This window comes from Prionailurus bengalensis, chromosome A2 (genome assembly GCF_016509475.1).
Source record: "Prionailurus bengalensis isolate Pbe53 chromosome A2, Fcat_Pben_1.1_paternal_pri, whole genome shotgun sequence".
In the NCBI taxonomy this organism is placed as follows: Eukaryota; Metazoa; Chordata; class Mammalia; order Carnivora; family Felidae; genus Prionailurus; species Prionailurus bengalensis.
The window spans coordinates 11,730,939-11,758,510 of NC_057348.1; the positions used below are offsets into that span (position 1 = coordinate 11,730,939).

The 27,572-nt window shown below is 59.8% G+C and overlaps 1 protein-coding gene across 9 annotated transcripts; it reads right to left on the minus strand.

Moving 5' to 3' along the window:
* Nucleotides 1-26,881, minus strand: WIZ (WIZ zinc finger). 9 transcript variants are annotated; one of them, XM_043586890.1, is made up of 13 exons: nucleotides 26,702-26,881; nucleotides 25,038-25,301; nucleotides 20,030-20,102; nucleotides 16,075-18,212; nucleotides 14,551-14,874; nucleotides 9,584-9,754; nucleotides 8,174-8,677; nucleotides 6,702-7,100; nucleotides 5,561-6,112; nucleotides 3,925-4,452; nucleotides 3,303-3,722; nucleotides 2,828-3,023; nucleotides 1-1,799 (listed from the first exon to the last, which is right to left on the minus strand). In XM_043586890.1, the coding sequence occupies exons 2-13, from the start codon at nucleotides 25,240-25,242 to the stop codon at nucleotides 1,640-1,642; spliced, it is 5,670 nt and encodes a 1,889-aa protein (XP_043442825.1). In that variant the 5' UTR covers nucleotides 25,243-25,301; nucleotides 26,702-26,881; the 3' UTR covers nucleotides 1-1,639. The 9 variants fall into 9 exon arrangements, with proteins under 9 accessions (XP_043442825.1, XP_043442827.1, XP_043442826.1 ...); XM_043586892.1 differs by lacking the exon at nucleotides 6,702-7,100 and having other exon boundaries at nucleotides 26,702-26,847; XM_043586891.1 differs by lacking the exon at nucleotides 9,584-9,754 and having other exon boundaries at nucleotides 26,702-26,839.
* Between the last annotated feature and the right edge of the window lie 691 nt (nucleotides 26,882-27,572).

Sequence of the window (27,572 nt, forward strand, 5' to 3'; positions counted from 1 at the left end):
GAGCAGCCAACAAAATCTCTTAAAATCTCAGAAATGTTCAATAAACATTTGCAGAGCGAGAAAATAAATAACATCACGAAGGAGCCAGCAGCTCCCTTCTCCCCTCGTGTGATTCGGGTTCAGGGTGCATGTGTCTCCAGGCAAGTCACATGTCTCGAAGGCAGGCTGGTCCCAGCTCTCTGAAGGCTGCCAGCAACTGTGGGCTTCTCCCTCCCCCGGCAGGTCCCCCACGCCCTCACTGGACCGCTCCTGCCCTTGGAGGGCCCTCCAGCTTCATTGCTTCTCTCCATCCTGGCTCCCTTCCTAGACCAGCTGCCCAGAGCCTTGGTTCCTCTCCTCTGCTCACAGGAGCCGCTTTGCCAGCCAGCCAGCCAGCCAGCCGGCCAGAGCCCCTCACCAACCATGCCACTGAGGGCCAACAGCTGGGAACCTGGGCTCATCCCCAGCTGGGTCTGGTCAGCTTGGCGGCCAACAGGAAAACCCAGGGCCTCCGGGAGCTCTAGGGGGAGGTGGCTCAATCCCAGCCCCGGCTGCCAGACGATGCCAGCCTGTCCACTTGACAGAAAAACACACGCTGGCCGCCTGCCCCGGGGTGTTTCCAGAAGAGAAATTTAATCTAATTTACATACTTCTAGGTACATCGATAACCAAAATGTGGCCACTGAAAAAAGTTAAAAGATCAATCAGCTCCCGGTCTCTAGCTGGCCCAGGATTGCAAAATAAAAAGATCCACGTTCCTTATTCTCTACACAAAACGCGTTTTTAAAAAAGTGAAAGGTCTAGGGAGCTATACATAGAAAGCAACAGTGAAAAGGAGGAGGGGAGTGGGGGTGGGGGAGGAGAGTCCCATCCCCACCCCCTCCTGGGCCCCAGAGCCCCCCAAGGCTCTGGGGGGCCTTGACATGGCAGGAGGCAGCTGTCAGCTCTGAGCTCTTCCAGGCTGGGAAGGCCCCTCTGGGGGGGTGGGGGGCGGCCAACAAGGATTTCCGTGGCATCATGGGCTCAGTGGGGGGCTCCCAGGCCCCAGCAGGCCCTCAGAGGGAGCGTGCCTTCCCCTGAGCAAGCACCGTGGCATGATGTGGTCGTTTGACTCAGGATCTGGGGGGCTAGGGCAAATCCTGGGTCTCACGAGGTGCGTGCGTGCGTGCACGTGTGCCTGTGTGTGCGTGCATGTATGTATGTGTGTGTCTGTGTCTGTGTCTGCGTGTGCGTGTGTGAGAGGATATTCACAGGGGCAAGAGGGAACCAGGGCAGGGGTCTTTGGGGTCTTTGCAAATGGCCACGGATGGCGAACATAGCCCCGCCTGGCTGCCAGATGCGGGGGAGCGCTGGCCTTCCTCCCCTTGACCAGATCAGCTGCCACCACAAGAGACCTGGCCTCTGCCCCTGCTGGACCAGGTGGGCGTGGGCTGAAGGAAGATGCGCTGTGTGTGGCCCCAGAGCCCTCGGGCTGGGGGAAGGGCCACTAGCTGGCTCCTGGCGCCCCGGCTGTAGTGTGCCCGGCCCCCAAGGGGTGCCGGTTTGAGGTTTTGGCTTGCTCCTTTGGAAACGGAAAAGAAAGAGGGAGGACAGGGTGGAACAGACGGAGGAGAAAGAGAAGACAGAGGTGGCACGAGAGGGAATTTGGAATGCTTCTGTGTCAGGGCGCCTCTGCCGCCGCTGTCTGTGCCTGCGGGGCCCGGGGTTCCTCGGGTGGGGGGTCCGCTTTGGAGAAATTCATCTCCAGGATGTGCCGCTGTAAGTGCCGCACCCACTCCTCCTGGATGGAGAGGGGCCCCTGGAACTCCACGTCACAGAACCTGTGGGGGAACAGAGGGGAGGCCGAAGTGCAGCCCAGCCCACGTGCCCGGGCGTCAGGCACACCCGCCACGGCTCGCTGTGCACGGTGCAGGCCCAGGGCTTCAGGGAAGGGGCCCTTCACGGACGGCTTCCTCTACCCACCCCTGGATGATGGCAGGGTCCCCTACAGACCCTCCTCATCTCTAGGCTCAGGGAAGTCTGCTGGCTCTGATGCTGGGAAAGGGCCATCGGGCTTCCATGGCTCCTCTGCCGTCTGACTGAAACACATGAGCTGAGAGGACAGAGACCCCAGAGCAGCAGACCCTGCCCTGCCAGGCCCCAAGACAGAAGGATGGCAGCTGGGGAAAGGGGGTCAGGCACTAACTCACACCCACCCTGCTCGGGCACCCACCTCCCCAATTCCTTATGCCTGAGGTCCCATGGGAGGCCTCTCAGAACAGGGGCCCAGGACCTGAGCCTGTGATGCCATAGACTTGGGTTCGAATCTTACTTCTGACTTGGCCTATGTGGCCTGAGGCCACCTTAAGTGTCAGACCCAGTTTCCTGGCTTCTGATGGATGCCTGGACTTTGATAAAAATGAACTAAGACCTTCATCTGTCTTAATCAGACAAGCACTTGTCGAGTGCTTACCATGTGGCAGGCATAGTTCACGTGTTTCATAAATACTCAACTGTTTAAACTTCATGACAAATCTATTAGGTAGGTCTGTTGTCAACCCCATTATATACATGGGAGCATTGAGGTTTGGAGCAGGAAGCCCTTGCCCAAGGCCACTACGCTGATTAGGTGTCAGAGCCAGTTCTGGAAACCAGGTCTCGTTGGTTACAAACCTCAGGGACCCAGCCTAATGCTCTGAGGTGACGCTCTCTGTTAAGAATCCCTTAGCCTGGGTCCAGCTATGCTCTGAGGCAGTCCTTAAAGCTACATCTCCTGACTGCCACCAACCCCTGTGCTGTTCAGAGGTTCTGGGTGACTAGGCCCCAGGTGGGTGGTCTTTCTCCCCCGCTGCCCCAGGGGGCCACATACCTGCACTTGAGGGTGTAGATGTTGCCAACAAACTTGACCAGTGATGTCTGGGGGGGCCGGGGTACCAGGGAGGGGACCGGCCGGACCCGGGGTGGGGGTTGCCGCACTTCCTCCAGCTTCTGCTGTAGATCATTGGCCTCTTCACCCCCCCGGACCGCAGAGGCATCTGGAGGGCGGGCTTGTCGGCGCTCAAATTCTGAGGCAGGGAAAGGTACGGGGAGGGACAAGACATAAGCCAGAGGGCAAGAGCCCGGGAAACCAGGTTCCTGCCTTCAACAAGCATGGTGTGAAGGCTGTGGGGAACTGTAGGACAGGACAGGACAGTTGGTCACTGGATGCTGCCTGGGCCTGGGGGAGGAGTGGGGAGGGGGGAAGAGTTGGGATGGTGGCCAGATGGGTGAACGGGTGAGCAACTGGGGAAGTGACTAAGGGCAGGTGCCCCTCGCCCTCAAAACCCCCTCCCACCAGCACTCACTGTTGATGTTCTGCCGCTGGTGCTCCTCAGCCTTCACAGTGCCTGGCGGGCTGGCTGCCAGAGGCCGCTCACCACTGTCAGCTGCCCGTCCAGCCTCAGGCCCTGGCTCACCCCCAGCACTGCGGCCCACCACAGCCAGGCCCCCGGGTGCCAGCCCTAGGGGCGGCCGCTTGTCACTGTCGCGGCCATGGCCAGCACTGCGGAACTTCTTGGTGAATGGGCGGCCGCCCTGGATGTAGCTGCGGTAGGCCCCCACCTTCTGGGGCCGGTGCTTGATCCACTCGCTCAGTGTCTCAATGGGTGAGCCGTTTACACACCACTCGGTCACGCCAAACTGCCGCAGGTGCGCCCGCGCGTGGCTGGCCAGGGCTTTGCGGTTTTCGAAGTAAAGGCCACACAGCTCACAGCAGGCCTCGGTGGCTGCAGGCAGAGGGGGTGCTGCTGAGCCCCAGCCCAAAGGCAACCAGAGTGCCCAAAAGGCCCTGCCCAGGTCAGGAGTCAGTCCCACCTCCCACCGGGGCCTCGCCATGGGCCCCTGCCGGGGGTCAGTGTGTGCACAGCACTGCTGGGCCCTGTGGGCCCCGGCAGGTGCCCTCCCAGGACCCTGCCACTGGCTGCTTACAGGAATGGGAAGTCTTCTCATGGAGGGTCTTTGCCTTGAAGGGCAGTTCAGTCTGGATGTAGGTCTTGGCCTTGACCTCTGCTGGGAGGAGGCGGTCCTCCTGCAGGGGCCGCTTGGCTGCCACTGAGCCCAGGTAGCCAGTGGCTGTGGCCTTGGCACCGGTGATGGGCGCCAAGCTGAGCTCTCGAGGAACTTGGGCCGGCCCAGCTCCTGGTTTGCCTGGGCGGCCAGCCATTGGCGCCAGCGGCAGGGGGGCCTGCACAGGCCCTGGAGCAGCCGTGGGGGGCCCGTCCTCAGCCAAGGCGGGGGCCAGGTCTCCAGCGGGCGGCTCTTTCTTGATGAGGCACGGTTTGGACTTCTTCTTGAGGATCTCCCGCAGCGTGTCGATGGGCGAGCCGTTGACAGACCACTCGGTCACGCCCATCTGCCGCAGGTGGGAGCGCGCATGGCTCGACAGGCCCTTGCGGTTCTCGAAGAACTCACCGCAGAACTCACAGCGGATGTCACGTACAGGCTCTGCCCGGGACGCTGCAGGGGGTCCAGGGTGGGGGGAAGGGGAGGAGAAGGAGGGGGCGGCTGCGGCGGGAAGCCTCCAAGCTCAAGGCTAGTGTTAACTGTCCCGTCCATACAGCCCCAGACCCAAATGACCCACTCCCTCATCCACTTCCAGGGGCCCCTGTGTACATCCAGCCCTTCTGCCTGCTCTGTCACCTCAAATCCTAGCTGGCTTCAAGATGATCCCCTGTGACATCATGAAGCAGTGAGAGCAAGCGCTTCGTTGATCCTGGGCTCAGAGGCCAGCTTGGCTGTGACCCCCTTAATGTTACGCTGGGCTACGCTGGGCAAACCACTTCCCCTCTGAGCCTCAGTTTCCTCCTTTGCAAAATGCAGATGGAAACTTCCACCTTGAGGGAGCAGTTCAAAGCACATGGCACACAGCTGGTAATGAAATGCACAGAAGCACTAAGAGAGAGAGGCCTGGGCCATCCTCACCTGCTCAGTACACGACTCCGCCAACTGGAGCAGAAAGAACACGGTGACATGCACACTATGACTACTATATACATACCAGGCACCGTGCTCGGTGCTTTATACCACTTTGGAACTATACAGAGCTTGGACCATGCTTATCTTCATTTCCAGAAAGAAGACACTTGCCCAAGGTCACATATTGCTAGACTGCTGAGCGCTTAACTTGAACCTGACTCCGAATGTCAAGCACTTAGCAACCAGGAATGTCAGAAAGACCGTTCAGATGCCCACTCAGAGTGCCTAGACTCCTGCCAGTGGAAGACATCACGAACTGACCCCTGTCATCTTTCTCCCCAGGAATCTGGTTGGCAGACACTACCAATCAACTAAAGATGGCCCCAGAGATAAAAATCTTTTTGCCATCATCGAATGGCACAATTCTGCCTCCCCAGAGTGGATGAAAGAGCATCAAGAAGCAGCTCAGCTGGGATCTGCACAGCAAGAATGCACAGCTAACCCCTTGTCCTCCAGACCTGTGTATCCTCCCTTCTATTTCTACCGTGGGCGCTTTGGGTACCCATGAAGTGCTGGGATGAGGGTGGGGAGGGGGCCCGGGGAGACCCCTCTACCTGTTTTCACTGCCCTGCCCAGGGGTCACACTTACACAGGTTCAGGGGGGCCATGTCTTCCCGCGGTGCTGCCCAGGGACCCTCGGATGGGTGAGGCTCCCCATGAAGGGCCCCTGGCAGCATCTCCCGTTTGATCTCCACCCGCATTTGTTCAGGCTTCAGCTTCTTGGGCAGGGAGGGTGTGGCCAGGCCTGGGAACATCTTCCGGGCCGTGGGAGGAGGAGAGGCAGTAGGTGAGTGGCCTAGGGGGCTGCCTGGTGGCGGTGGCAACTTCTTGGCCAGGGGTGAGAGGTGAAGGTCTGCGGGGCTGCGGGCTTCCAGCGAGCTGCCAGGACCTCCGCTGCCCATCACCTTGGCCAGGGCTTTCGGGCTGGGCCCTGGTGGGTTAGGGGGGCCACCAGGCCGGGACTGGGTCCGTCTCTTGAGGATCTCCCGTAGCGTGTCAATGGGCGAGCCGTTGACATACCACTCGGTCACGCCCATCTGCCGCAGGTGGGAGCGTGCGTGACTCGACAGGCCCTTGCGGTTCTCGAAGAACTCACCGCAGAACTCACAGCGGATGTCTCGAGCTGGCTCTGGGCCCGAGGCTGCAGCAGGAGAAAGGAGTAATTAGCATCGTGGGCACCATCAGCATCGTCGCCTGTGGGTCTCCTGGTCGGCTGGGCATGGGCAGCAGCACGCCCACAGGCTGGGGTGGTGGTGGAGGGCAGGTGCAAGCGAGGGAACTGAGCGGGGTGGGGGCCAGACACTCAGCAGGAGCGAGGGGAGGCTCCAGAGAGCGCATGGGCCCTCGGTCCTGGCAGAGAAGGATGGAACTAAGACTCCACGGCTCTGCGGGTCCCAACAAGGACAGGGGGCAAGAGGGCAGGAAGTAGCAGCCTAAGTGCCAAATGCCATCCAGACCAGGGGCAACCACGGGTACTTTCTACACCAAAAGGTAGCACCCCACCCTTGGCCTTCATTCTCAGGGAAGGTCACAGGCACGGAGGTCAAAGGCCAGGAGAAAAGGCCTAGCAGCCAACTGCCAGCAAGATCTCTGGGCAGAACCAGCCCACTGCCAAGGGCCCCTGTCTACTCCCTGCCCCAGCAGGAAAGGAGTAGGGAGGGGGCTGTGACCCCCCCGGGAGGGGCTCCAGGGCCCGCAGGGAGGAGGGAGCGGCTGAAGCGAGAACCTACAGAGGTTGAGAGGAGACGGCTCCACATCAGAGGCCCAGAAAATGCCGGCGGCTGCGGCGGCCGAGAGGTCCTGCTTCCCCCAGGGGCTGGCCGTACCCGCGGCCTTCAGCTTGGCCTTCTTGGCCGGCGGTGGGGGGGGGAGCAAGGAGAGGGCCGCAGAGGTGGGAGGAGGCCGCCCCAGCTGGGCCAGGGTGCCGCGCCCGGGTGGGAGGCGGATCTGGACGCCGTCCCTCCTGATGAGCCCGTGGAGCACGTCTATGGGGGATCCCTTGGCGTCCGGGTCGCTGACGCCCAGGTGGCGCAGGTGGGCGCGGGCGTGGCTGGACAGGCCCTTGCGGGTCTCAAACCAGGCACCGCACAGCTGGCAGTCCAGCTCTCTGCCCCCGTCACTATCTAAAGCTGCGGAGACAAAACACAGGGGGGGGGTTCACGGCCGCCACCTTGGCCGGCCCTGGGGGACTGAGGCAAGAAGACCTGGTGTGATTCAAGGCTGCCCAGGCCATTCGGGGCCCAAGACTTGTGCCGCAGATTTATTTTAAGAGGTTTTGGGAAACAGAAAGTCCTGTTCCCTGCCTAGCCCTTTGGCATCAAGGTGAGTGTGGAGAGCTTAAGAACATGGGGTGGAGAGGCGTGGCCAAATTCCAGTGGTACAATCTGATGCTCCCAGGCCCTCTTCCCTGGGACCCCAGCTTTGGGAGCTGTATGGGTGCAAAGCAGGGGCCCCACCCAGCTGCCAAGCATCATACAGCAAAGGGCAGACCTGCTCAGGGCCTTGCTCCTGAAAGCACAGCAGACAATGGAAGCAGCTTCATCAGAACATGAGGTGCCAACTGGGGTGCCCTGTTGGGCAGGGGGCTAGACCCTGGGCTCACCCTCAGACTCAAGCACCAATGTGTGGGAAGGCCTGACTTCCTAAGGGACATCACGCTAAACCTGCTCACTGCACCTGGGGTGGGGGTGGGGGTCGGGGTGAGGGTGGGGTCTTCCCAAACCCTACTTTGCCAAGCCCACAGGTAGCCCAGGAGGTGTGGCTCCACCTATGGGCACAGTTGAGGTGCCTTTGCACATGACAGCCAGGAAGATGTGAAGACAGGACCGACTACAGGACCACTTGCCTGCCTATAGGACCCAAGATCCCCCTCCTGGGAAGCCAGGCCAACAGGAGTTCTGGTTGCTTTCACTGCCCCAACCCTCAGGCTCAGAGGAGGTCAAGAGTGTCCCTGAGTGGCAAGGGTGACCCTGACAGGCTCAGCAGCCACAGTCAGGCCTCCAGGGGGAGGAACAGCAAAGTAAAGTGGGAGGCAGATGATAATATGCTGCATGGCCAGCCCAACAGGAGACACAGTGCTCTGACCAAAATTCTGACCCAATGGACCCAGGACGTAGGAGCTGCAGTCCCCATCGTCCCCACCCTGGGCTCTGCAGCCCTCCCGGTGCCAGGACCTCCCTCAGCTCCCAGGACCCGCACTCACTGAGGTTCAGGGGCCCTTCGTCCTCAGACTGGGGCCACTGTGCCTTTGGGGAGGCTGGCCGGGGGCTCAGGGACAGCTGGGGGCTCTTGTCCTCAGGATTCTTGGGCGTAGGGGAGCCCGCCAGGGCCAGTGGTGCCTTCTTGAGGAGTGGGGAGTTGGGTGGGTGGGCCAAGCCTTTGGTGGAGAAGCCGGGTGGTGACTTGATGGCCTTGTTGACAGCAGGAGCATCCAAGGGTTTGGCCAGGGCAAGCAGGCCAGGCCGGGGAGCCCCAGCTACCACCTCCTTCGGTGAGTTGGACTTCTTGGACAGGCCTGGGGGCAACCCAAGGGGTGTGTCAGGCAGGCCCTTTTGTTTCACGAGCTCGTAGAGGAGGTCAATGGGGGCACCGCTGCTCTCCGATTCGGCCACCCCCAGCTGCCGCAGGTGGGAGCGCGCGTGGCTGGACAGGCCCTTGCGTGTCTCAAAGCAGGCACCGCAGACCTCGCAGGTGGTCAGGCTCTGGGCTGGAGGGCGAGATGAAGGCCACGAGAGCTGGCTGTGAGGCCCCTTGAGCCCTGCCCTCCCACTTCTCCCCCCCACCAAGGACCCCACTCACCCAGGTTCCCCGCAAGCCTCCCTGATCCTTAAAATGACCCTAATAAGGCAGGAATCAGCCTGTCCAGTTTGCAAATAAGGAAACTGAGTCTCAGAGAGGGAAGAGTTGTGCCCAAGGGCACACAGCAGGAGACAGAGCCCTCCGTGGTCCAGCCAATGGAACGCCTTTCAGATATCCAACATACCAGGGTGTCCTGACAACAGGTGTTCACACAATTGCTGACCTGCCAGCTACACGGTTTCCAGAGCTGTCCCAGCCAGCCTCTGCAGCTCAACTTATGCCCCAGACACTGGGTTGGAGACCCCAGCCACAGTCTCTGCGGTGCCCTGCACCCTCTTCTGCAGAGCCCTTCCTTATCCCTGCCTGTCTCCTTCTCTGCCTCCCTGCTCCCCAACTTCAATGACTCCAAGGACAGACGCCAGGTCTGTTCTGCTCCTCTCACATCCCTGGGGTCTGGCACAGTGCCTGTTACCACTCAATAATGATCTGAATGTCAACATACAGATGAGAAAATACCATGCAAAAGATCACACAGCTAACCAGGGCTAAAGTCAGCAAATGAACTGGGTCTGAGTGTGAGCTCATGAAAACCATGCTCTTTCCTTGGATGTCCCTCCCTCGCCCAGTGAGGGTACAGCTCAAGGCCGTGCATGCCCAGGGCAACAGAAGCTCGAGAGAAGACAGCTAGATCTCTCCTCAGTGTCTTGAAGCGAAGAGAAAGCTGTTGACCCCGCACTAACCCCCAGACCTGAGAGTTCCCTATGAGCGTGACCAGCCTGACCAGCACCCCCACCTTGCCACCTGGGCCACTCACCCTTGAGATCTGGCAGTTCCTGCTTGCTGCCATGAGGAACCTCTGCAGCCACTTTGCTGCTCAGCCGATTGGCCACCTGCTCCAAGGGCCCAGGGACAGGCAGGCTCTTCTTGGGGAGCGGGGGGGAGCCCAAGTCCATGGCCACCATTGTGTTTTCCTCAGAACCCAAGCCTGTGAGGTTAGGAAGACAGGCTCAGCCCAGGCTGGGTGCGAGCTGTCTACCCCCGTAACACTGAGAGTGGCGGCATGGAGCCTTCTTCCTCATCCTCGGCAGCTGCTCTCCCCCTGGGAGGCGACTCACCCCATGAAAACAGGGGCTCCATCCATAACCCCCAGCACCAGTAAGACCCAGGGATGTCAAGGCTGCCCACTGACAGCAGGGACTAGCAGCAGCTTCCACGCACCGGCACACAGACTGGTTGGGCAACACAGTGTAAGCAGAGACTCCCGTCCTAGGAGATCTGACAACAAATCTCTCTGGGCAGAACGTGTGCAGGGGAGCATGTCAGTCTTGGGGGTAGGTAGGTGGCAGTCAGAAGGGGAATCCAGTAAGAGAAGGCCAGGGTCAGAGGCCAGAGAAGCAACACAGAGGTGAGAAGCCAAGGACAGGAAGGAGGCTCCTCCAGAGGAGGCTCCCAGGACTTGGGAATCTGCACCAGACAAGACAGCTGGGGCTGCCGAGACAATTCAGGGCTCGGAAGCAGTCTACTTATCACAAGCTGAGGCCTAAGTGGGGGAAGGTGAGAACGGGGAGCCTCCACCAGCAGGGATCTGAATACGGACAGGAAAAGTGGGAATCACAGAACTTTGTGGGAAGTTTCCGGGACGTCCGGCCGGCCAGGAAGCTTCCCTGAATGAGCTGTGTATGAGAAGACGGAGTGGAAGGTATGTTTTCGTGGTCTAGTTTTTCAGAGAAGGGGGCCCGAGTGGCCCGCTGAGCCCCAGGTTTAGCGTTCAGGGCATGGAGACAGCTCTGAGGATGAAGGAACTGTGTGTCAGATGGGGCTTCGAAGTCGTTCAGTGCTCTGAGCAGGAAGCCACGCAGGTCCCCTGCTCAGTCTGAGTCCTACGGAAGCAAGGAGAAGGCAGGCAGGGGAGGCCACCGGGGTACGGGACACCGAGGACTTTGTCAGAGTCGCCGGGTGGAGTGGGCGCGTCTGTCAGATAGTGTAGGGACCGTGTCTGAAGTGACTTGGAGTGGGTTTCCGCGCCGGAGGGACCGAGACTGAGGCGAGGGGCGCTCCCGGGGCTCCAAGGGGGACAGAGGACATCTGTCAGACGGGGCGAGGGTCCCACGGAGCGGCGGCGGCGAGTGTTTCTGAAGCCCGGGACACTGCGAGCTCCGACAGGAGGCCCGGGGCCCGCGCGACCGGAGGGCCTGGGGGGGAGGGGGAGTCCCGCAGACTGGAAGGCGGGCATCGGGGGCGGCGGCAGGGGGCGGGCGGAACGCCGACTTTGCCCTCCCCGTACCCTCCCCGGCGCGGGCTCTTACCCGGCGCGGGCGCCGGCCCGGGCCCCGGCTCCGGCTCGGCCTTGGGCCCGTCCCGCGGCGGCGGCGGCGGCGGCGGGGGCGGGGGCGGCGGCGGCGGCGCGGGGAGGGCCGCGGGGCCCGGGCTCGGGGGGCTGGGCGGGGGCGCCCCAGCGGGCGCGCGCTCCCGGGCGCCCCCCGCGCGCGGCCCCGCCGCCGCCTTGCTCTCCGCTTTTGTCACTCGGCACTGGGCGGTGGAGGCGGCCATCTTGGCTCCGGCGCACGCGGGGCGGCCGCCCCAGGCGGGAGCAGCCGAGCGCCGAGCGCCTCCGCCGAGCCCGCTCCGTTCCGCCCCGCCCCTCGGGGCGCACCCAGTGTGGCCGGCCGAGCGCCGAGCGCCGCGAGCGAAACACTTGTCCCGGGCCCAGCGGGCCGGCGGGGGGGGTGGGGCCGGACCCTCAGGGAGCCGCCTGCACACCGGCTCGCGGAAGCACACAAGCCGCGCTCGGCGCGGCTGCCAACTGCACCCCTGGCCTGGACGGGCTGGGACACTCTTCCCCAACCCTGGACATTCCTAAGGCTAGAATGGGAATCCTCGGGCCACGAGCATTTGCCTTAACAGCATTCAGACTCCTGGAGCCCCGACGCCTGGAGCTAGAAACTGCGCCGGGACCCTGTTCCTTTCCCTATCCTGGAAGACTGCCCTCCGTGTCGGAGATCCTGGAAGACACCTGATCCCAACTACGAGGATCCCACAACATCATCCTGGTATCCAAATGTCCCCGCCCCATACCCTCCGGCGCCGTCCCGCAATCCTACGGAACTCCCCACACGACCGCCGGCACCTCATTCCAGGCACAACCTGCTTCTCCCCAACACCAAACCGATCGCCCCTAGCTGGTCCCTGACAGCTGGGTGGGGCCAGAATCTGACCGTTGTCCCGCCCCCAACCTGGCACCCGCCCCCTACGGCTCACTTAGGTGGGAGATGCTTCTAAGAACAACTGTGCATGTTTCTGATTCTGTGTCTCCCTCTCTCTCTGCCCCTCCCCCGTTCATGCTCTGTCTCTCTCTGTCTCAAAAATAAATAAATGTTAAAAAAAAAAATTTAAAAAAATTTAAAAAAAAAAAAAAAGGGGCGCCTGGGTGGCGCATTCGGTTAAGCGTCCGACTTCAGCCAGGTCACGATCTCGCGGTCCGGGAGTTTGAGCCCCGCGTCGGGCTCTGGGCTGATGGCTCGGAGCCTGGAGCCTGTTTCCGATTCTGTGTCTCCCTCTCTCTCTGCCCCTCCCCCGTTCATGCTCTGTCTCTCTCTGTCTCAAAAATAAATAAATGTTAAAAAAAAAAATTAAGGGGCGCCTGGGTGGCGCAGTCGGTTAAGCGTCCGACTTCAGCCAGGTCACGATCTCGCGGTCCGTGGGTTCGAGCCCCGCGTCGGGCTCTGGGCTGATGGCTCGGAGCCTGGAGCCTGTTTCCGATTCTGTGTCTCCCTCTCTCTCTGCCCCTCCCCCGTTCATGCTCTGTCTCTCTCTGTCCCAAAAATAAAAAAAATAAAAAAAAAAAAACGTTGAAAAAAAAATTTAAAAAAAAATTAAAAAAAAAAAAAAGAACAACTGTGCAGGGCAGGGCGGGTGCCAGGACCTAGCCTTAATCTTGGGCATCCTTCCTCAAGGCAAGACTTCTAGGATCTTCTGAATCACTCATTAACAGCCCTCCTGCTCACCAGGTGTTAACTGGAAGACTGATCAGGGCCTCCCCTCCTACGGACAAGGCTAGGTCAGTACCAGACTGAATCCTGGCACCCCAATGGCTTGGCCGGATCCATCAGCACATAACTAGGGGCTGGCACATTGGTCTTCTCGTAGAAACAAGTTGACCAAAGCTGAACCTGACTGCTGAGCACATGCTACCATCCCTGGGTGGCCTGACCCAGGTACCAAGTAAGGAGTGTGAGCCTGACATTCAGGCCTCTACCCGAGTGACAGAAAAAGAAGGCAGCAGGGCTGGAACTTACAAACTACCTCCTGTGCCTCCCAGTCAACCTCAGAGCCAGCTCCACTTCTCAGCCACCCCTGAGAAACCACAAACCTAGCCAGGTGTGTGAGCTGAATGCCTGGGGACAGCCTTCAGCAGAGGCAAGAAGCCTGAGGTCACATCCCTACAGTCTCTTTCGAAACTGTGACCTCCACCAACCACTATGCCCTTTCTGTGCCTTAGTCTCCTTATCCAAGGAGGAGAGGGGCTTTGATAGTGCCACCCTCCACTTTGCAGACCCTCAGGTCTCCTTCGCCAGTAAGGGGGCTTACAGATGAGTGTAGTGGAGGTCAGAGTACAGATCTAGGTAGGACCCTGGCAGCTGTAGGTAGGAGAAACAGAAGGAAACTCAGTCCCAAGCAGCCCCTGGACAGTTCCCCCTGTTCAGGGACCTCCTGCATTCCCCAGAGCCCACCTATTCCTCACTGCCCAGTTCTCTGCTTCGAGATTCAGTAAGGGCTCCCACAAAGTCAGCCTTTGCAAGGCTGGGGCCTTCACCTTTCTGCCCCCTCAGTGGTGCCCATTCCCAGGCTCCTTCACCAAAATATTACTTCTGGATTTCCCAAGCCATCCTCCCCTGGAGAGACCACCGAACATGGTTCAGAAGTCTCACTCTGTTGCTTTGTGGCTGTGTGGCAAAGCAGAGGACCCACAGTCTCTTTCTCCGTAAAACCAGAACACAACAATCCTTAGCTGCACTGAATTGTTTTGAGGCATAAATATGATGAAACTTTAGTATACACAAGCACTCAAGTTACGGGAGGGGTTATAAATGCTGCTGGACAAAGTAGGCACCAACGAAAATCTAGAAAGTGGACTCTAGATCTGCAGTGTCTGAGCAAATTGCAACTAACCTTGCACTAGCCACATTTCAAGTGCTCAACAGCCATAGGTGGCCAGTGGTGGCCTATAGAACACGTATCTAGAGAACCTTTCCATCTCAGAAAGTTCTATCGGAAAGCACTGCTCTAGATAGAAGACGTTTTTAAGACCAAGAATGGTAGAGCCTGACTTGTCTAGGGTTTCAAATCCCAGCTCTGCCACTTCTGTGTGTCCCTGGGCAAATTAATGAATTTCGTTGTGCCTCAGTTTCCTTATCTGTAAAATGGGGATTATAATAACACCAGCCTTATATCGTTGTTGTCAGGATATAAATAAGTTTGTGTTTGTAAAGTGCTTAGAACCTATCTGGTTCCTAGTAAGAGCTGAATAAGCATGCATTAAAGTCACTGTCAGGCAGGGCAGGGACTAACTGGATCCAGAAGCAGCCCTGGCCCAGCCCCTGAGTAAAAGAGAAATAACCCCTACATGGCAGGGCAGTTGTGAGGACAGTTGTCAACATACTTTGAAAAGTGACTTGAAACCCTCCCAGGAAAGCAGAGTGTCTGACCCCCTCCTACCCCCCATCTCTCTGGGCCCCTGAGGAGGGTCAGGGCCCCAACCCCCTCTGCACCCTCTCCCCTTACCATCTCCGTAGGCTGGCCCAGGGTCCTCAGCCCAGGTGGGTGGAAAGGGCACTGCAAGAGGTAAGCGGGGCCGGCGGGAGGTCAGGAAGCTGCTAGGCGACCCCCCAGGCTCGCAGCCCAGGGGGCTGGGGGGCCGCTCAGCAGCCGAGGTGGCCAGCAGCTCTTGCAGGATGTTGATGGGTGACACGGTGAGCTCCCAGTTAGTGATGCCAAAGTCACGCAGGTGGGCCCGGGCATGGCTGGAGAGGCCGGCCCGGGTGTCGAAGCCAGCCCCACAGAAGTCACAGCGCATCAGGCTGAAGGTGCCTGGGTCGAAGTTAGCCACTGTGGAGGGAGAGAGGACATGGGCTGCCTGGAGGGGTGACTCTCTGGCCCCAGCCATCCCTGTTCCCAGGGGTTCTCACCCTCCACCCTCCACCCTCCACAGATTACACAGCCAGTGCCATCCCTGACCCAGGACACCTCCCTTTCCCATTCACACTCCTGCCTGTGTGAGCTCACACATCCTCCCACAACTCCTGCTCCAAGAAGCCTTATGTGCCTGGCCTTCCAGATTTCCCCCTACTTAGCTCTCGCATCAGGGGCTCCACCCTCAGAAACTTCTCTAGTTGTGGATTTGCAATCTTTTGGGTGAACGTTCGATTAAGAGCCTTCTCGTGTCTACAGTACATGCCTATTTTTGCTCACTGTCACTCCAGTGCTGTCAGTTAAATCTTTGTTGAATGAAGCAATGGCCAAATGGATGGGATCCCCTCCCCTGGGAGTCTGCTTGCCCCTCACCCCCACCCCCGCAACAGCCCCAGGCAGAGTCAGGGACCTCCTCTCAGCTTCCCCAGCCCCTGGCTTTCCCCATCACAGCCCTGGTCACTCACCACCATAACTGCCTGGTTTTGTGGCTGCCTGCCCCCTGATCCTGACCCCCAGTGTACGCGCACACATGCATGCATGCGCACACACGCTCTCAAACACCACACCAGCACCTCCCCCAAGTGGGATCCACGTTCGCCAGCATCAGAAGCACCCAGGGCAATCCTGTTGGAGACAGATCTCCAGAATCAGAACCCTGGTCCTGGGAATCTGCATAGCTCACAGGCTGCCCTGGGGTTTCGGAGGCCGGCCAGGGTCCCACACTCCTATTACTGGGCTGGGAACTCCAAGAGAGCAGGGACTGCTATTTCCTTCCCTGCTGTGCCCCCAAATGCCCGGAACAGAGGGGACCTCTCTCAATAAATATTCGCTGAGTGAAGACATTAGTGAAATTCCCTGCCTGGGGCTGCCTCCTCTGCCCATACTCCTTCCTCCAGCTGCTGGAAGGGCCAGGGCATCGGGGCGTCCCCACACCTCCACTGATGCAGTGGCCTTTGCCGCGGCTCCCAGTCTTCCAGAAGGGGAGGCCCTGACTTCCCCCTGCTTGGCGCTATGGGAGGACTTAGAGTGAGGGTTGCTCGGTTCAGAGCTCAGCTGCCCAGCTGCACGTCTCGCGGGCCTCGGAGGGAGGTGGGTGCCAGAGCGAAGCCGCCCTACCTTTTTTCTTCTTCTTCTGGAAGGAGAACCTGCGCTCAATGGCCTTCACCTCCTCGGCAGAGATGAAATGCCGCACATTGTAGCTGACGCCCACACGGTTCAGGTGGCCCCGGACGTGGTTGGCCAAGCCGATACCGTTGTGGAAGCGATCCGGGCAGTAGGGGCACTTCCGCTCCTCATGCTTCAGTGCCACCGCCGGGTCCCCATCCAAGAGTGCGTCCAGCCCCAGCGGGCTGCCCAGTGGTGCGTCCAGGAGCAAGAAGTCCAGGGGGTGAGTGCCCCCCAGCCCCAGCTCCTCGGGCTGCAGCCGTGGGGGCACCCGGGTTGCTGCAGCCATGACCTGTGGCCCCAGCTTTGCCACCAGCACAACGGGCACCATCCCTCGGAGCTGCTGCCGCTGTGCCCGAGAGGCCTCAGCTGCCCTCAGAGCTTTTCGGAAAGTCCGCTTCAGGTCCAGGGCCAGCTGTGGGATGAGGCCAGGGGAAGCTAGGGGTGGAAAGACCCCATTTTCAGGGGAAAAGTCCATTTCCGAGGCCAGCGGTATGTCTTCCTCCTCCTCTTCGCTCCAAGGGTGTCTCCGGTCCCCCAGCTGGCCTGGGAGCCCCTGCGGGTGGACCACGCTCTTGTTTCTACCGGGATGTAAGGAGTAGGGGGCAGATGCGAGAGGTGAGGGGAAGGCTGGCCTTCCCAGGGGCCTCTGATCTGAGCCGCGCAGAAGTGGCTTTGACAGTGGGAAATCCCTCATGCCTAGCTGCTGGCAGCCTGGGCCAAAGGCCAGGCTGGGGTCATATCCAGCAGGGTTCTCCTGCCACGTGGGGGCCAAGAGCGGCTCAGCTTTGCCAAAGTAGTCCTCGGCAGCATCAGGGAAGCGGGCATATGCCTCCTGGCTGGTGCCTGGCTGGCTGGCAGGGTCCTCCTCAAAAGCCTCGGCATCCTCCTCCCAGTGGGGGTGGGCATGCGCGAGCCTCATGTGCTCCCTGAGCAGGCTCTCGCTGGGCGCGGGGAAGCCACAGAAAACGCAGCCACTGAGCCCCGAGGAGCCTCGGTAGGGTCGATAGGCGAGGGCGGTGGCATCGGGGCCTGGGCTGCCGGCCCCGCTGCCGCCCCCAAAGGGCTCCCTGGCGGGCTGGCCCGGGAGCTCACGCACGTGCAGCTTGGCATGCTGCACAAAGGCCTTGGAGGAATTGGTGCCAAAGATGCACTTGGGGCACTGTAGCCGTGCCTCCCGGCCCTCATCGCCCGGGACCTGCTTCAGTTTCTGGATCTCTTCAATGATCTTCTCCCGGGAGGCCTGGTGCAGCTGGCGGTGCTGCTCCAGGGCGCTGGGGTCCGCAAAGGCCCAGCCACACTCTCCACAGGCCAGTGGGGCCAAGTCGGCGGGGGGCTCCTGGCCCGGGGCTCGGCGGTGCTGGCTCATGTGCTCCAGAAGGTGCTCCTTCTGCTTAAAGTAGATGCTGCACTCGATGCACGGGAACACAGCCGGCTCCTCGTCCTCGTCCTCATCTGGGCTGGCCACCCCCTTGGCCACCTCCTCCAGCAGCTCGCACAGGTAGGGCCCCGTCCGGACCGGGGCCAGCAGCGGCTGCAGCCGCTCCACGGACGCCTCCGAGTTCACTGTCCAGGTCTGTGTGGCCACCTCCGAGGCTGACCTGGGCAGGCCCCAGTCGGATGGCTGGGCCAGCCCTTCAAGGTCTGCCAGGTGCTCCCTAGTGTCCACCACCGTCACATCCAATGACTTAGCGCTATCTTCTACTGGCACAAGCACCGTCCTGAAGGAAGTGAGGGGCAGGGGCTGGGGTGGCAGGTCCCGGTGCAGCCCTGCATCCTGGGGTGGGGCCTGCTCATCTGTGTCCCGGAGCCAGTCGAACCTGGGGTGGCCCCGGGGGGCCTTCTCCAAGAGCTTCGGTTCACCCTGATGGTGCAAGAACCTTCTAGAGCCCTCGAGCTCAATGTGGGGTTTCATGGTTCTCACAATGACCGAGTCCTCGAACCTCTGCTCAGATGTGAGGCCCTCCCTGGCTTCCTGGACCAGGGGGTGCTCCCAGGTCCCCTGGCCATCAGGGGGGCCAGGGAAGTGGCCCAGGAGGTGGGGTGGTGGGGAGCCCGGCTGGAAGTCCAGGCTGCCTCCATCCCAGCAACTGCAAGGAAGTGCCAATTGGGACAGGTTAGCCATGGGACTCAGTCTCCCTTCCTTGGGCAGGGGAGGGGATCCTCGTAGGCTCTGAGACAAGCCCCAGAGACCCAGCCCAAGGGCAACCTCAGAGGGGCTGGGAACATGGAGGTGAGGGTGGGGAGGTATGGGGAGTGCGGGTGGCGCATCCAGAGCTGTTAGACCAGAAAACACATCCAGCTCCCAGGCTGCACCTGTCTATATAGCCCAGCCCCATTGCATGGTGGGAGAGTGTACAGGGTCTATCAGGGGTCACACCAGGGTCACAAGGCATGTCCTCAAGTCTGGTGGCACAGTCAACTCTCATCTGTCCCCCAGGAGGGCCCAAGGCTCTGATCTGTGCCCCCAAACTGGGGTGATTTAGTTCATCTAGTCTCACCTCTCCAGCAAATTTGGTGCAACTCTGTGGCGTAAACAACTCAAGGGAATGCACTTTTCCCCTGCAGCTCCCTTCTAGGAAGGGTGGAGTCAGGAATGGTGGAAGGATCCTGCTCAGCCTCTAGCCCCAAGGACCCTGGCCTTCTTTGGGGGAAGGGGGAAGGCGAAGCAACCTCACCGGGCCTCAGTTTTCCAATCCTACAAATGGGGATGAGTCCCAAAAACCAGGAGCCTCTGTGTCCTTATGCAGCACCTAAGGAGCTTTCTCGTATCCATAATCAAAGGAAAGTTTACATGAGGTATGTGCTCATTTAAATAATCACAGCTGTGGGGCGCCTGGGTGGCTTGGTTGGTTAAGCACCCGACTTTGGCTCAGGTCATGATCTTGCAGTTGGTGGGTTCAAGCCCCATGTCAGACTCTGTGCTGACAGCTCAGAGCCTGGAGCCTGCTTCGGATTCTGTTTCTCCCTCTCTCTCTGCCCCTCCCCCACTCACGCTCCATCTCTCTCTGTCTCTCAAAAATGAATAAATGTTAAAAAAAAAATTTGTTGTAAACAATCACAGCTACAATCCTTCAAATGGGGGCCTTGACCCCGTGAAGTGTAAGGAGAGGAGGACACAGCTCAGTGCTGGGGGGAATGCTTCGCTTCACCAGATGCCTGGCTCCTGGTGAGCCCACAGCCAACATGGGTTCTTCTTATCACTGTCCCTGATAAATCTCCCTTCATTTTCAGGACCCTGCCTCCAAGAGGGGCTATCGATCGTGTCCACCAAACAGGTGAACGCATGGCTCCACCAAGAGGCTGAGCGGAAAGCAGGGGGTCACCTCTCTCAGCCCCATCGGTGACATGTGATACTAACAGGACCATCCCCCCAGGGCCATGGCAAAGACTCAGTGGGGTAAACCTGTGCCAAAGCTATCATTTAACCTGGTACAACTATTATTTGCATATTAGCACCCACCAAGACTTAATACAGGGTCCCCGCTGTCACCACTGCTGTCACTTCCTGCTCCTGTCCCACCTCCCTTGGGTCCTCAAGGCCAGCTTGTGAGATGCATCTTAGGGACTCTATTTTGCAGATGGGGAAACTGAGGCTTAGAGAGGCCTGGCATCAGGCTAAGGGCCACCTGGCAGAGACAGGACTCCAAGGGTCTAACCTTCAGGCTCCTGTCCCTCTGGCCCTGCTCCTGGCAGGGATAATGAGAGTTGACTGTCTGTGTTCATCCCAGTCTTCCCCACCCCCTGCACACGCCCAGGGGCTTGTCTGCCGGGAGCCACCTCCTCCTGCCTGGCCTCCTGATTCCCTCCTTTCCCCTTCTCACTCCCCAGGGGGCTTCTTTTGGGCCTAGGCACATCCTGCTTGCCCCCCTGCCCTCCCTGACGTCAGGGCCAGCGTGGCACTCACCAGCTGCTGATCCGATGGGTGGCGGAGGTGGCACGGGGGAGGGCTTCGCTGAGGCCGGGATGGGGCTGCCCGTCTGCAACAGAGAGGGGAGACCCTGAGGGGCTGGGGTCCCCCTGGCCGGGGTCCTTCACAACACCCCAGCTCCGGGAGCCCTGCTGGGCACCTCGGAAGGGCCTAGCCGGCTCCCCACCCCTCTCCCCTGAGAGGCCTTTGGCCTCTGCACTCCTGAGCCTTGAAAGGGGTTTCTTTGGAAGAGCCTCTTGGGTCACCCACGGGGTGTCCTGCCTTTAACCCGCCTCTCTTTGCCCCCACCCAGCAACCAGGGTGATTTTTAAAAATCACACCCTGGTTAAAACTCACCTGACCTCTCATCATACCTATAATAAAAGCCAGATTCCCAACCACTACCTGCAAAGCCCTGAGAGGTCGGACCTCCACAGCAGGTCTCTCCAGCCTCAGCTCCCTGTCTTTGACCTTCACTCACTCTGTCCTGACTCCTCTTGATGCTTCAAGCTCACCCAACCCTTTCTGGCCCCAGGGCCTTTGCATTGGCTATTTCTTCTGTCTGGAGAGTCCTTCCCTGGCCACTGACCAAAGTGAGCCCCTATGACTTTCTCTCTTTTCTCCTGTTTCATTTCTGTCTTTGAACTCTCTGAAATTGCCTTGTTCCACTATGGATGACTGCTTTCCCCGAGTCCCTGCAAACAGGTAAGCTCCCCCTGAGGGCAGGGACTTTTTCAGCCTCCTTCACTGCCGCATCCCAGTGCCTGGCACACAGCAAGTGTGCAACCAATACTTGCCAGTTGATGAGTGAGGAGCCCTAAGCCCGAGCTGCAAAGGGCCTATCCCTGCCTCCCAGGCCCCCTTCCAGGCCTCAGTCCTAGAATCAAATCCCCTCCTGGGACCCCTTACACAGATAGAGCCAACTCTCCATTATCCGCCTGTGGAGCCAACGCCTGGAGCGACCACAGGAATCCTGGCCTGTGCCTCCTCTGCCCGCCGCACTCGCCTGACATGGGTGAACGTGCCAGTTGGGGTGCAGGCCAATTGCCTGGGCCAAGGTTAACACACGGGGGGAACTTGTGCCCCGTCCAGAGCCTGACAGATGCAATTGCTGGATTAACTTCAATTGGAGGATGGTCCAGGGCTAGCTCTTTGTCTGATCCCCCACGGTTCAATTTGCCCAGGAAATTGAGAGCTGACAGGAGCCAAAGAATTAAAAGTGCCATCAGGGATGATGTGGGGAATCAGAAAGTTGTGGTCACTGGCTGAGGGTCTTTCTGCTGAGCCTGAGAGAAGGGCTGTGACTGTCACATGGCCTCTGGAAGGGGAGGGTGGTGATGGGGGTACGTAAATTTGCATTTCTAGAGCAGTTTCTCAACTTCAGCACTATCCGCGTGTAGGGTCGGATGATTCTCTGTGTGGTGTAGGACACTGAGCGGCATCCCTGGCCTCTCCCCCCTGGGTGCCAGGAGCACCACCCCCCCACCCCGGCCCCCAGCCCCTGGCCCTGCCATCACAACAACCAAAAATGTCTATAGACATTGCAAAAGGCCCCTTGCAGGCAGAACCGCCCCCATTTGAGGACCCCTAGAGTAGACGGATGGGAGCAGGGCCAGACCAGGGTTACACTCGACTGCAGGGGCCAGTGTCAGGGCGGAAGGATGAGGTGCATATTGAAGGTGTGAGGGTTGGGAAAGCAAGGCCTGGACCAGCCAAGGGACAGAGATCTCAAAAAATGGGGTCTCTTGAGAACACAGGAGTCATAAATGTGAGCTACTCAGGGGAGGGCAAGCAATTCAGTGGCACCAAGCCCCCGCACAGCCTAGAGGTGCAGGTCTGAGGGTGCGGGCATCCTGCTTCTGAGATTCTGGGACCCCAGCTCTGGAGATTCTGGGCGTCCCAGATTCGTTGATTCTGTGATTGGCGTTGTCTAAGGATTCCATGAGCCAGGGGGCTGTGTTGGCCTCTTTGAGCAGCTCCAGCGAGGCTCCTATTTTTAGTGGCAGCATTTTGGAGGAAGCAGGCCAAGCAGGGCCCCGTGTCCAAGACACCTGGGGGCTGGGGGGCTTGCCCAGAGGCCTCCATGGCCAGAGGGGATCCAGAAGTCCCTACAGGTCGGACGAGGTGCCCAGATGCAGCCCTTGGCAGTGGCCATGCCAAGGGGCCCTCATGGACTCCTGCTATCTTGGGGGTCCCCAAGAGGGTTTGAAAATGAGAGAAGGAAAATGAGAAGGGTGTCCATTTGCAGCTTGAACCCCAAGCCAGGCAGCTTGGCAGAGTGACCATGAATCTAGACTTTGGAGGCAGACAGATCCAAGTTCAAGGTCCAGTGGTGACTGAAGGGCACACTTTTCCCACCTGTTTCCTCCTCTGTATAAAGGGAACAGCTACCACCCATCTCGCAGGGCCAGCGACAGATGCCAAGGAGATCACACAGTACATGCTCCATCCGGAGAGGTGCGGTGGGAGGAAGGAAGGGCTGTGAGGGTGCCTGGGACGGGGGGTCGGGGTTGGCTTGGAGGTATCCCAGGTTGGAAGCTGGAGGCTGGACCCAGAGCTCACTCCATGCTCTGATTTCCTCCCCAGCCTGGGGCCCCACGCAAGGGCAGAAATAGTATGTCGTTCATTCCCTGGCCCCCGGTCCCAATGCCAGGCACGCACCAGACTCCCATCAATCCTTGTGGACCATCTCAGCCCCCTAAGCCTTGGCTGCACCCAGGAAGCCGAGGAGAGAGAGGCCAAACATCAGGCGGGGGCTGCAAGGACGCTGTGGGGGCTCCAAGTCAATAGGCATAATGGAGGACAGAGAAGGCAGTGGACGCATCCGTGTGCAGACAGAGAAGTTTGGAAGTAGCCACTCCAGGGGTACCTTTGGGGGGCTCCAAGGGCAGGGGCAGGGTGAGGGAAGGCCCAGGCTTCAGGGTGGAACAGCAGCCCCAGAGGCTGTTCCTATTTATAGACATCACAAGACTCCTAGGGCAGGTGCCCAAGCCAGGAAGGGGGGTCGAGCAGGCTGAGAGGACAGCAGGGGAGGCGCTGCATCCCAAGCCCAGGCCCTCATCTAACCTCCAGGCTGTGACACCCCCCCCCCCCCACCAAGTCAAGCCACCCCTGCCCCAAGCCTCCATCCACTCAAGGACATCATTTAGGGTGGGTCTGGCCCCCTTTGGCAGCCACATCCCCCTCCTCTCCAGGGACATGCACTGGAGCCTGGCTGATTCCCTGGAGGGAGGGAGGACGCACCTACCTACTTACCTTCCCCCTCTCTTGCCAGACCTGGGGCTTCTGCCAGGTAGAGAACTGACCAGCTCCTCAGAAGGAGAGAGGATTCTGGGACCCCAGACCCTGTTTCCCTGGAGCTCTCATAAAATCAAGGTCTCAGGCCTGCCCTGGCCAGTTACATGCCGTGGAACATGGCTCTCCTTCTGTCTGGGCCTTGGTTATGAATGATCTAGAGGAGGGGATTGCTAAGGTTCCCTGAGCACTGATACTCTGCCCTCGGTCTCACCCTGTCCCCTGCTGTGTAACACCTTCAGTAGCTACCCATTACTTCCATGCCATTGCATATGTGGAGCCTGATGCCTAGATGGCCCCTGCCTGTCTGTTCCTCATCCAGGACTCCTGGATGGCCCCCAGGCTGGGCCTCACCCACTGTAGCCACAGCAACTATGTCATAACACCTGGTAGCTGGTTTGTCTCCCAGCCAGATGGCAGGGTTCATGAGTGTGAGGATGCTGTATGTGTGTGGCCCCAAGAAGGTGCTCAGTAAATATCTGAATATCATGAGTATTGCTAAGGGTGAGCTGGGTGCAGGTCCAGGATGCCTTGACACAGCGTGGTGGTTAAAGACCAGGGCTGTCAAGCCAGGTTACTGCCAGCTGTGGGATCATGGGCAACTAATTTAACCCCTCAGGGTCTAAGACTCCCCATCTCAAACATGGGATGATAATAATTGAGGCTACCCCACAGGAATCTTTTAAGAATGACATGAGATGATCACATAAAGGGCTTGGCATGTAGGAAACTCCTAATGAGGTACCCGGAGGTTCCTGGAAACCAAGGCCTGTGGGGCAGGCCAAGGAGATGAAGGGAGACATCTGGTGCATCAGCCTGCACTGCCCCCATCACTCTGCTGCTCCTGCCTGGTCCTTGAACACACCAGGCTCCACCTCACCACAGGACCTTTGTGCCTGCTGTTTCCCCCACCTGGCTTGTCCTTCCCACCATTCTTTCAATGCTCCATTCAAATTCCACCCACTCAGGGAGGTTTCCCAGGTCCTCCGGGCATGATCCTAGCACTCTATGTAAAACCTTTACGGCACCTGTTACTACCTGCCCTCACGTTATTTATATAGTTGCTTATTGCCTGTCTCTAGGATGTTAGGCCTCTTGTAGGAAGGGAGTTTTGCCTCTTTTGTTCATGGCTGTATCCCCAGCACCTAGAAAACATCCTGACACCATAGTAGTTGCTGAGTATTTAATGAATGAATAACAAATCTGGAGGTGGGGACAGTATGAGACCCCCTTCTGCTGGGTAAACTGAGGCACAAAGGGGTAGCTGGTGTCCCTGACTAGCCAGTCTCTCCCCGGCCACTAGAGGGCACAAGCTGTTTTAACCTGTGGCTCAGGAGCAGGACTCCCCGACAGTGTACCAAGAGGGAGCTGGAACAGACTGATGGGACTGGGGTACACCTGGGGAACAAGTGGGCTGCTCAGGGTGCTAAGCTGTGCACTTGTATCCAATTAACGAGCTCAGAAGAGGGAACCAGGCCGACCCGAGTTCAAGCCCCAGCTCCTTGCCACCCCCTGTGGGGGGAGGGCATTCATCAGGTCTGTTTTCACAACCATAAAATGGGAAAATAAGCAGAGCACAAAGAGAAGGCTCCGGACCCAAGCAGAATCAGAATCCCATCCCAACCCCTGCTGGGCTGGGTGACCTAGCCCTCTCTGAACCTCAGGGACCAGGCTGGATGCTCCCCCAGGGCCGCAGAGCCCACTCTCTTACCAGAAATGCCACTTCTGCCATCCAGAATGTCTCGGGGTCCCTCCTTGGTGACAGGCAGGTAATGGGTGGACCGGAAGATGCCACCTTCCCCCTCAGCAGCCTCGGCCCCACCTTCGATGTCTTCCCTCGGTGCTGGGCCGGGCAGTCTCTCGGGGCCACGAGGACGATCTGGGGCGGCCAGGCCGCCTGCCAGGGGCCCATCCATGGATGCTGTCTGCCTGGCTCCACTCAATTGCTGGTCTGGCTCAGCAAGGCATTGTAAGCCTGGGGGCAGAGAGACAGGTGCTCAGGAGAGGTGAGAAAGGGATGCTGCCTTAGTTTCTCCTACCTCGAAGTTCCAGTCCTCACCCTTGCTACTCAGTGCCTCAGTTTCCCTCCCAGCCCAGGAGAGCTAAGTAAATGGTGCTGAGGCCCTGTCCATATGCATTGTAACCCAGATGGCCCCTATCTTCCGTATGACTCAGTCTCCCCACGGGTAACTCCTCTTTACACAGCTCCTGCACTGTGCTGCCTCAGTTTACCCCATTTTTTACACATGCAAATTCATGGACCTTGTTTTCTTCCAGCATTCATCCTATCACTTCTCCCAGATGCCTCCTCTCACTCATGCTCTACTGCACTTTCCCCAATTGTGCCCTCACTTCCATGTACATGCAGATCCTCTGTCCCTGCTTTAGCATGGATCCCAGCCACTTCTACACCCTGATCCTATACATTATCTCAAGTGCTCCCATCATTACCTCTGCACTTTTCCCACACTCTGACCCCTATCCTCGAAGGACCTTAGGGTTCTCCAGCATTAACCCTTCGCCCTCACCCACAGCCTTAAGTGACCCCAGCATTAACCCCTTCTCTTCTCCCCAACACTCCCTCATGCATACCCAGCCTGGGCTTCTTCATCCCACCCTCCCAAGATTTCTCTAGTCTGCGGACAAAAACGACGGATGGGGCTCCTGGTCCAGAAATGAGGACCCTGGGGAGGCCGAGTGTGTGAGGGGGTGGGTGCTGTCCTCTCCACCTATAAATACCTTCAAGGTAACGGCGGAAAGTGAAGGGCAGGAATGAGGCGCCCTCCCCAGGGAGATGGTGGGGAGGCCGGGCCCAGGCAACCGGGGCGGGGCCCGGGCTCCAGGCCTGGCTGCAGGCGCTGCCCTCGGGGGCCTGGGGGCTCCCAGGGGGCCAGTCCGTGGCCTGGCAGTCGTGGCGGGGGTCCCTGCCCAGGCCCAGAGGAAGCACCTGCGGGTGCCCACCGGGTGGGCACTGCCCGCGGGGAACAGGCGGGACCGCAACTTCGGAGCACTTTGGCAGCGTGGGAAGGGGCCTCCCGCCTGGACGCCCCCCGGGGGTCGCAGGGGTGGGGGCGGCGCCGCGCCAGCGCACCCCTCGTTGGGTCAGGGTCCGGGAGACGCTCCCTCCGCCCGTGCACTTCGGGGCGGGAGACCCCGTGGGACGCGCCGAGGTGGGGGGGGGGGACACCTGCCCCAAGACCCCCGCTCCACCCCCCCACCGGAACGGCCCCGCCCCCGACCAGGCCCCGCCCCTGCAGGCCCCGCCCCCGCCCCCCGCCCCGGGGGGTCCCGCCTGTCCCGGCCCGGCCCTGGCCTCCCCCTCCCCGCTCCGGCTCCGCCCCGCCCGCGGGCTCCCCAGGCCGGGCCGGGCCTCACCGGGGAGGCGGCGCCGCCGGCCAGGCGCCGGGGTTCGAAGCTTCCCTCCTCGGTGCGGCCGTCGCTGCCGCTACCGCCGCTGCCGCTCCCGGTGCCGGTGCCGCGGCCTCCGCAGCCGCCGCCGCCTCCACCGCTCGGGGGACATTGTCCCTTTAAATCGCTCCCCCCGCCGCCCCGCCCCCCCGGCGCGCCGCCGTGACCTCAGCGCGACAGCCCCGCCGCGCCGCCATGATGGGGAGGTCCAGGCCCCCCCTTCCCCCCCCCCCGTGCCGCCCGGGGGGGGGGGGGGGCGGTCAGCGGGCGCGCCGCCATGTTGGGAGTGGCCAGGCGGGTCACACTTAAAGGGCCCGCGCGGCCTGAGAGTCCAGGGAGAGGGTCTGTTTCCATGACAACACACTTGTCCCCCTGCCCCCAATAGCTTCTCATCACCCTACTGGTTCTTCCAATGCTAGGCCTGCTAATAGCAGCAGAAGAGTGAGGAGGGGGCAGAGAAGTTCCTCCATGAGTCATTTATAGGTCACTGAGAACTCCACCCAGCCAATCCTTATCCTTCAGTCCCTTGCCCCCCAGTCAGCTACCTTCCAACCACAAGCCTTCTCCCTCCGTTCCCATTATCCACGCTGGACTTCGGCGCCTCCATGCCCCTAGAGCTGCCCTAGGTCCCCAATATTAAGCCCCTTTTCTCCATCCAACCCCAAGGATCACAGCCTCCAGAACTACCCCATTGTGAATACATAAGAAGTCTGTGGGCTTCTCCCATCCACCACCTATCCACACGTTCAACCACCCATTCATCTCCCCACTCATTCATCCACACACTCGACCAATCAACCACTCATCTATCCATTCAATCAACTAACCACCTATCCAC

Bases quoted from the DNA above. Each gene is read 5' to 3' on its own strand.
- WIZ (XM_043586890.1), bottom strand. From the start codon at position 25,242: ATGGATGGGCCCCTGGCAGGCGGCCTGGCCGCCCCAGATCGTCCTCGT. The intron at 8,678-9,583 runs GTGAGTGGCCCA...CTCGCCCTCCAG, and splicing joins GGAACTGCCAGATCTCAAGG to CCCAGAGCCTGACCACCTGC. The intron at 6,113-6,701 runs GTAGGTTCTCGC...CTCCTGCTGCAG, and splicing joins GCCGTCTCCTCTCAACCTCT to CCTCGGGCCCAGAGCCAGCT.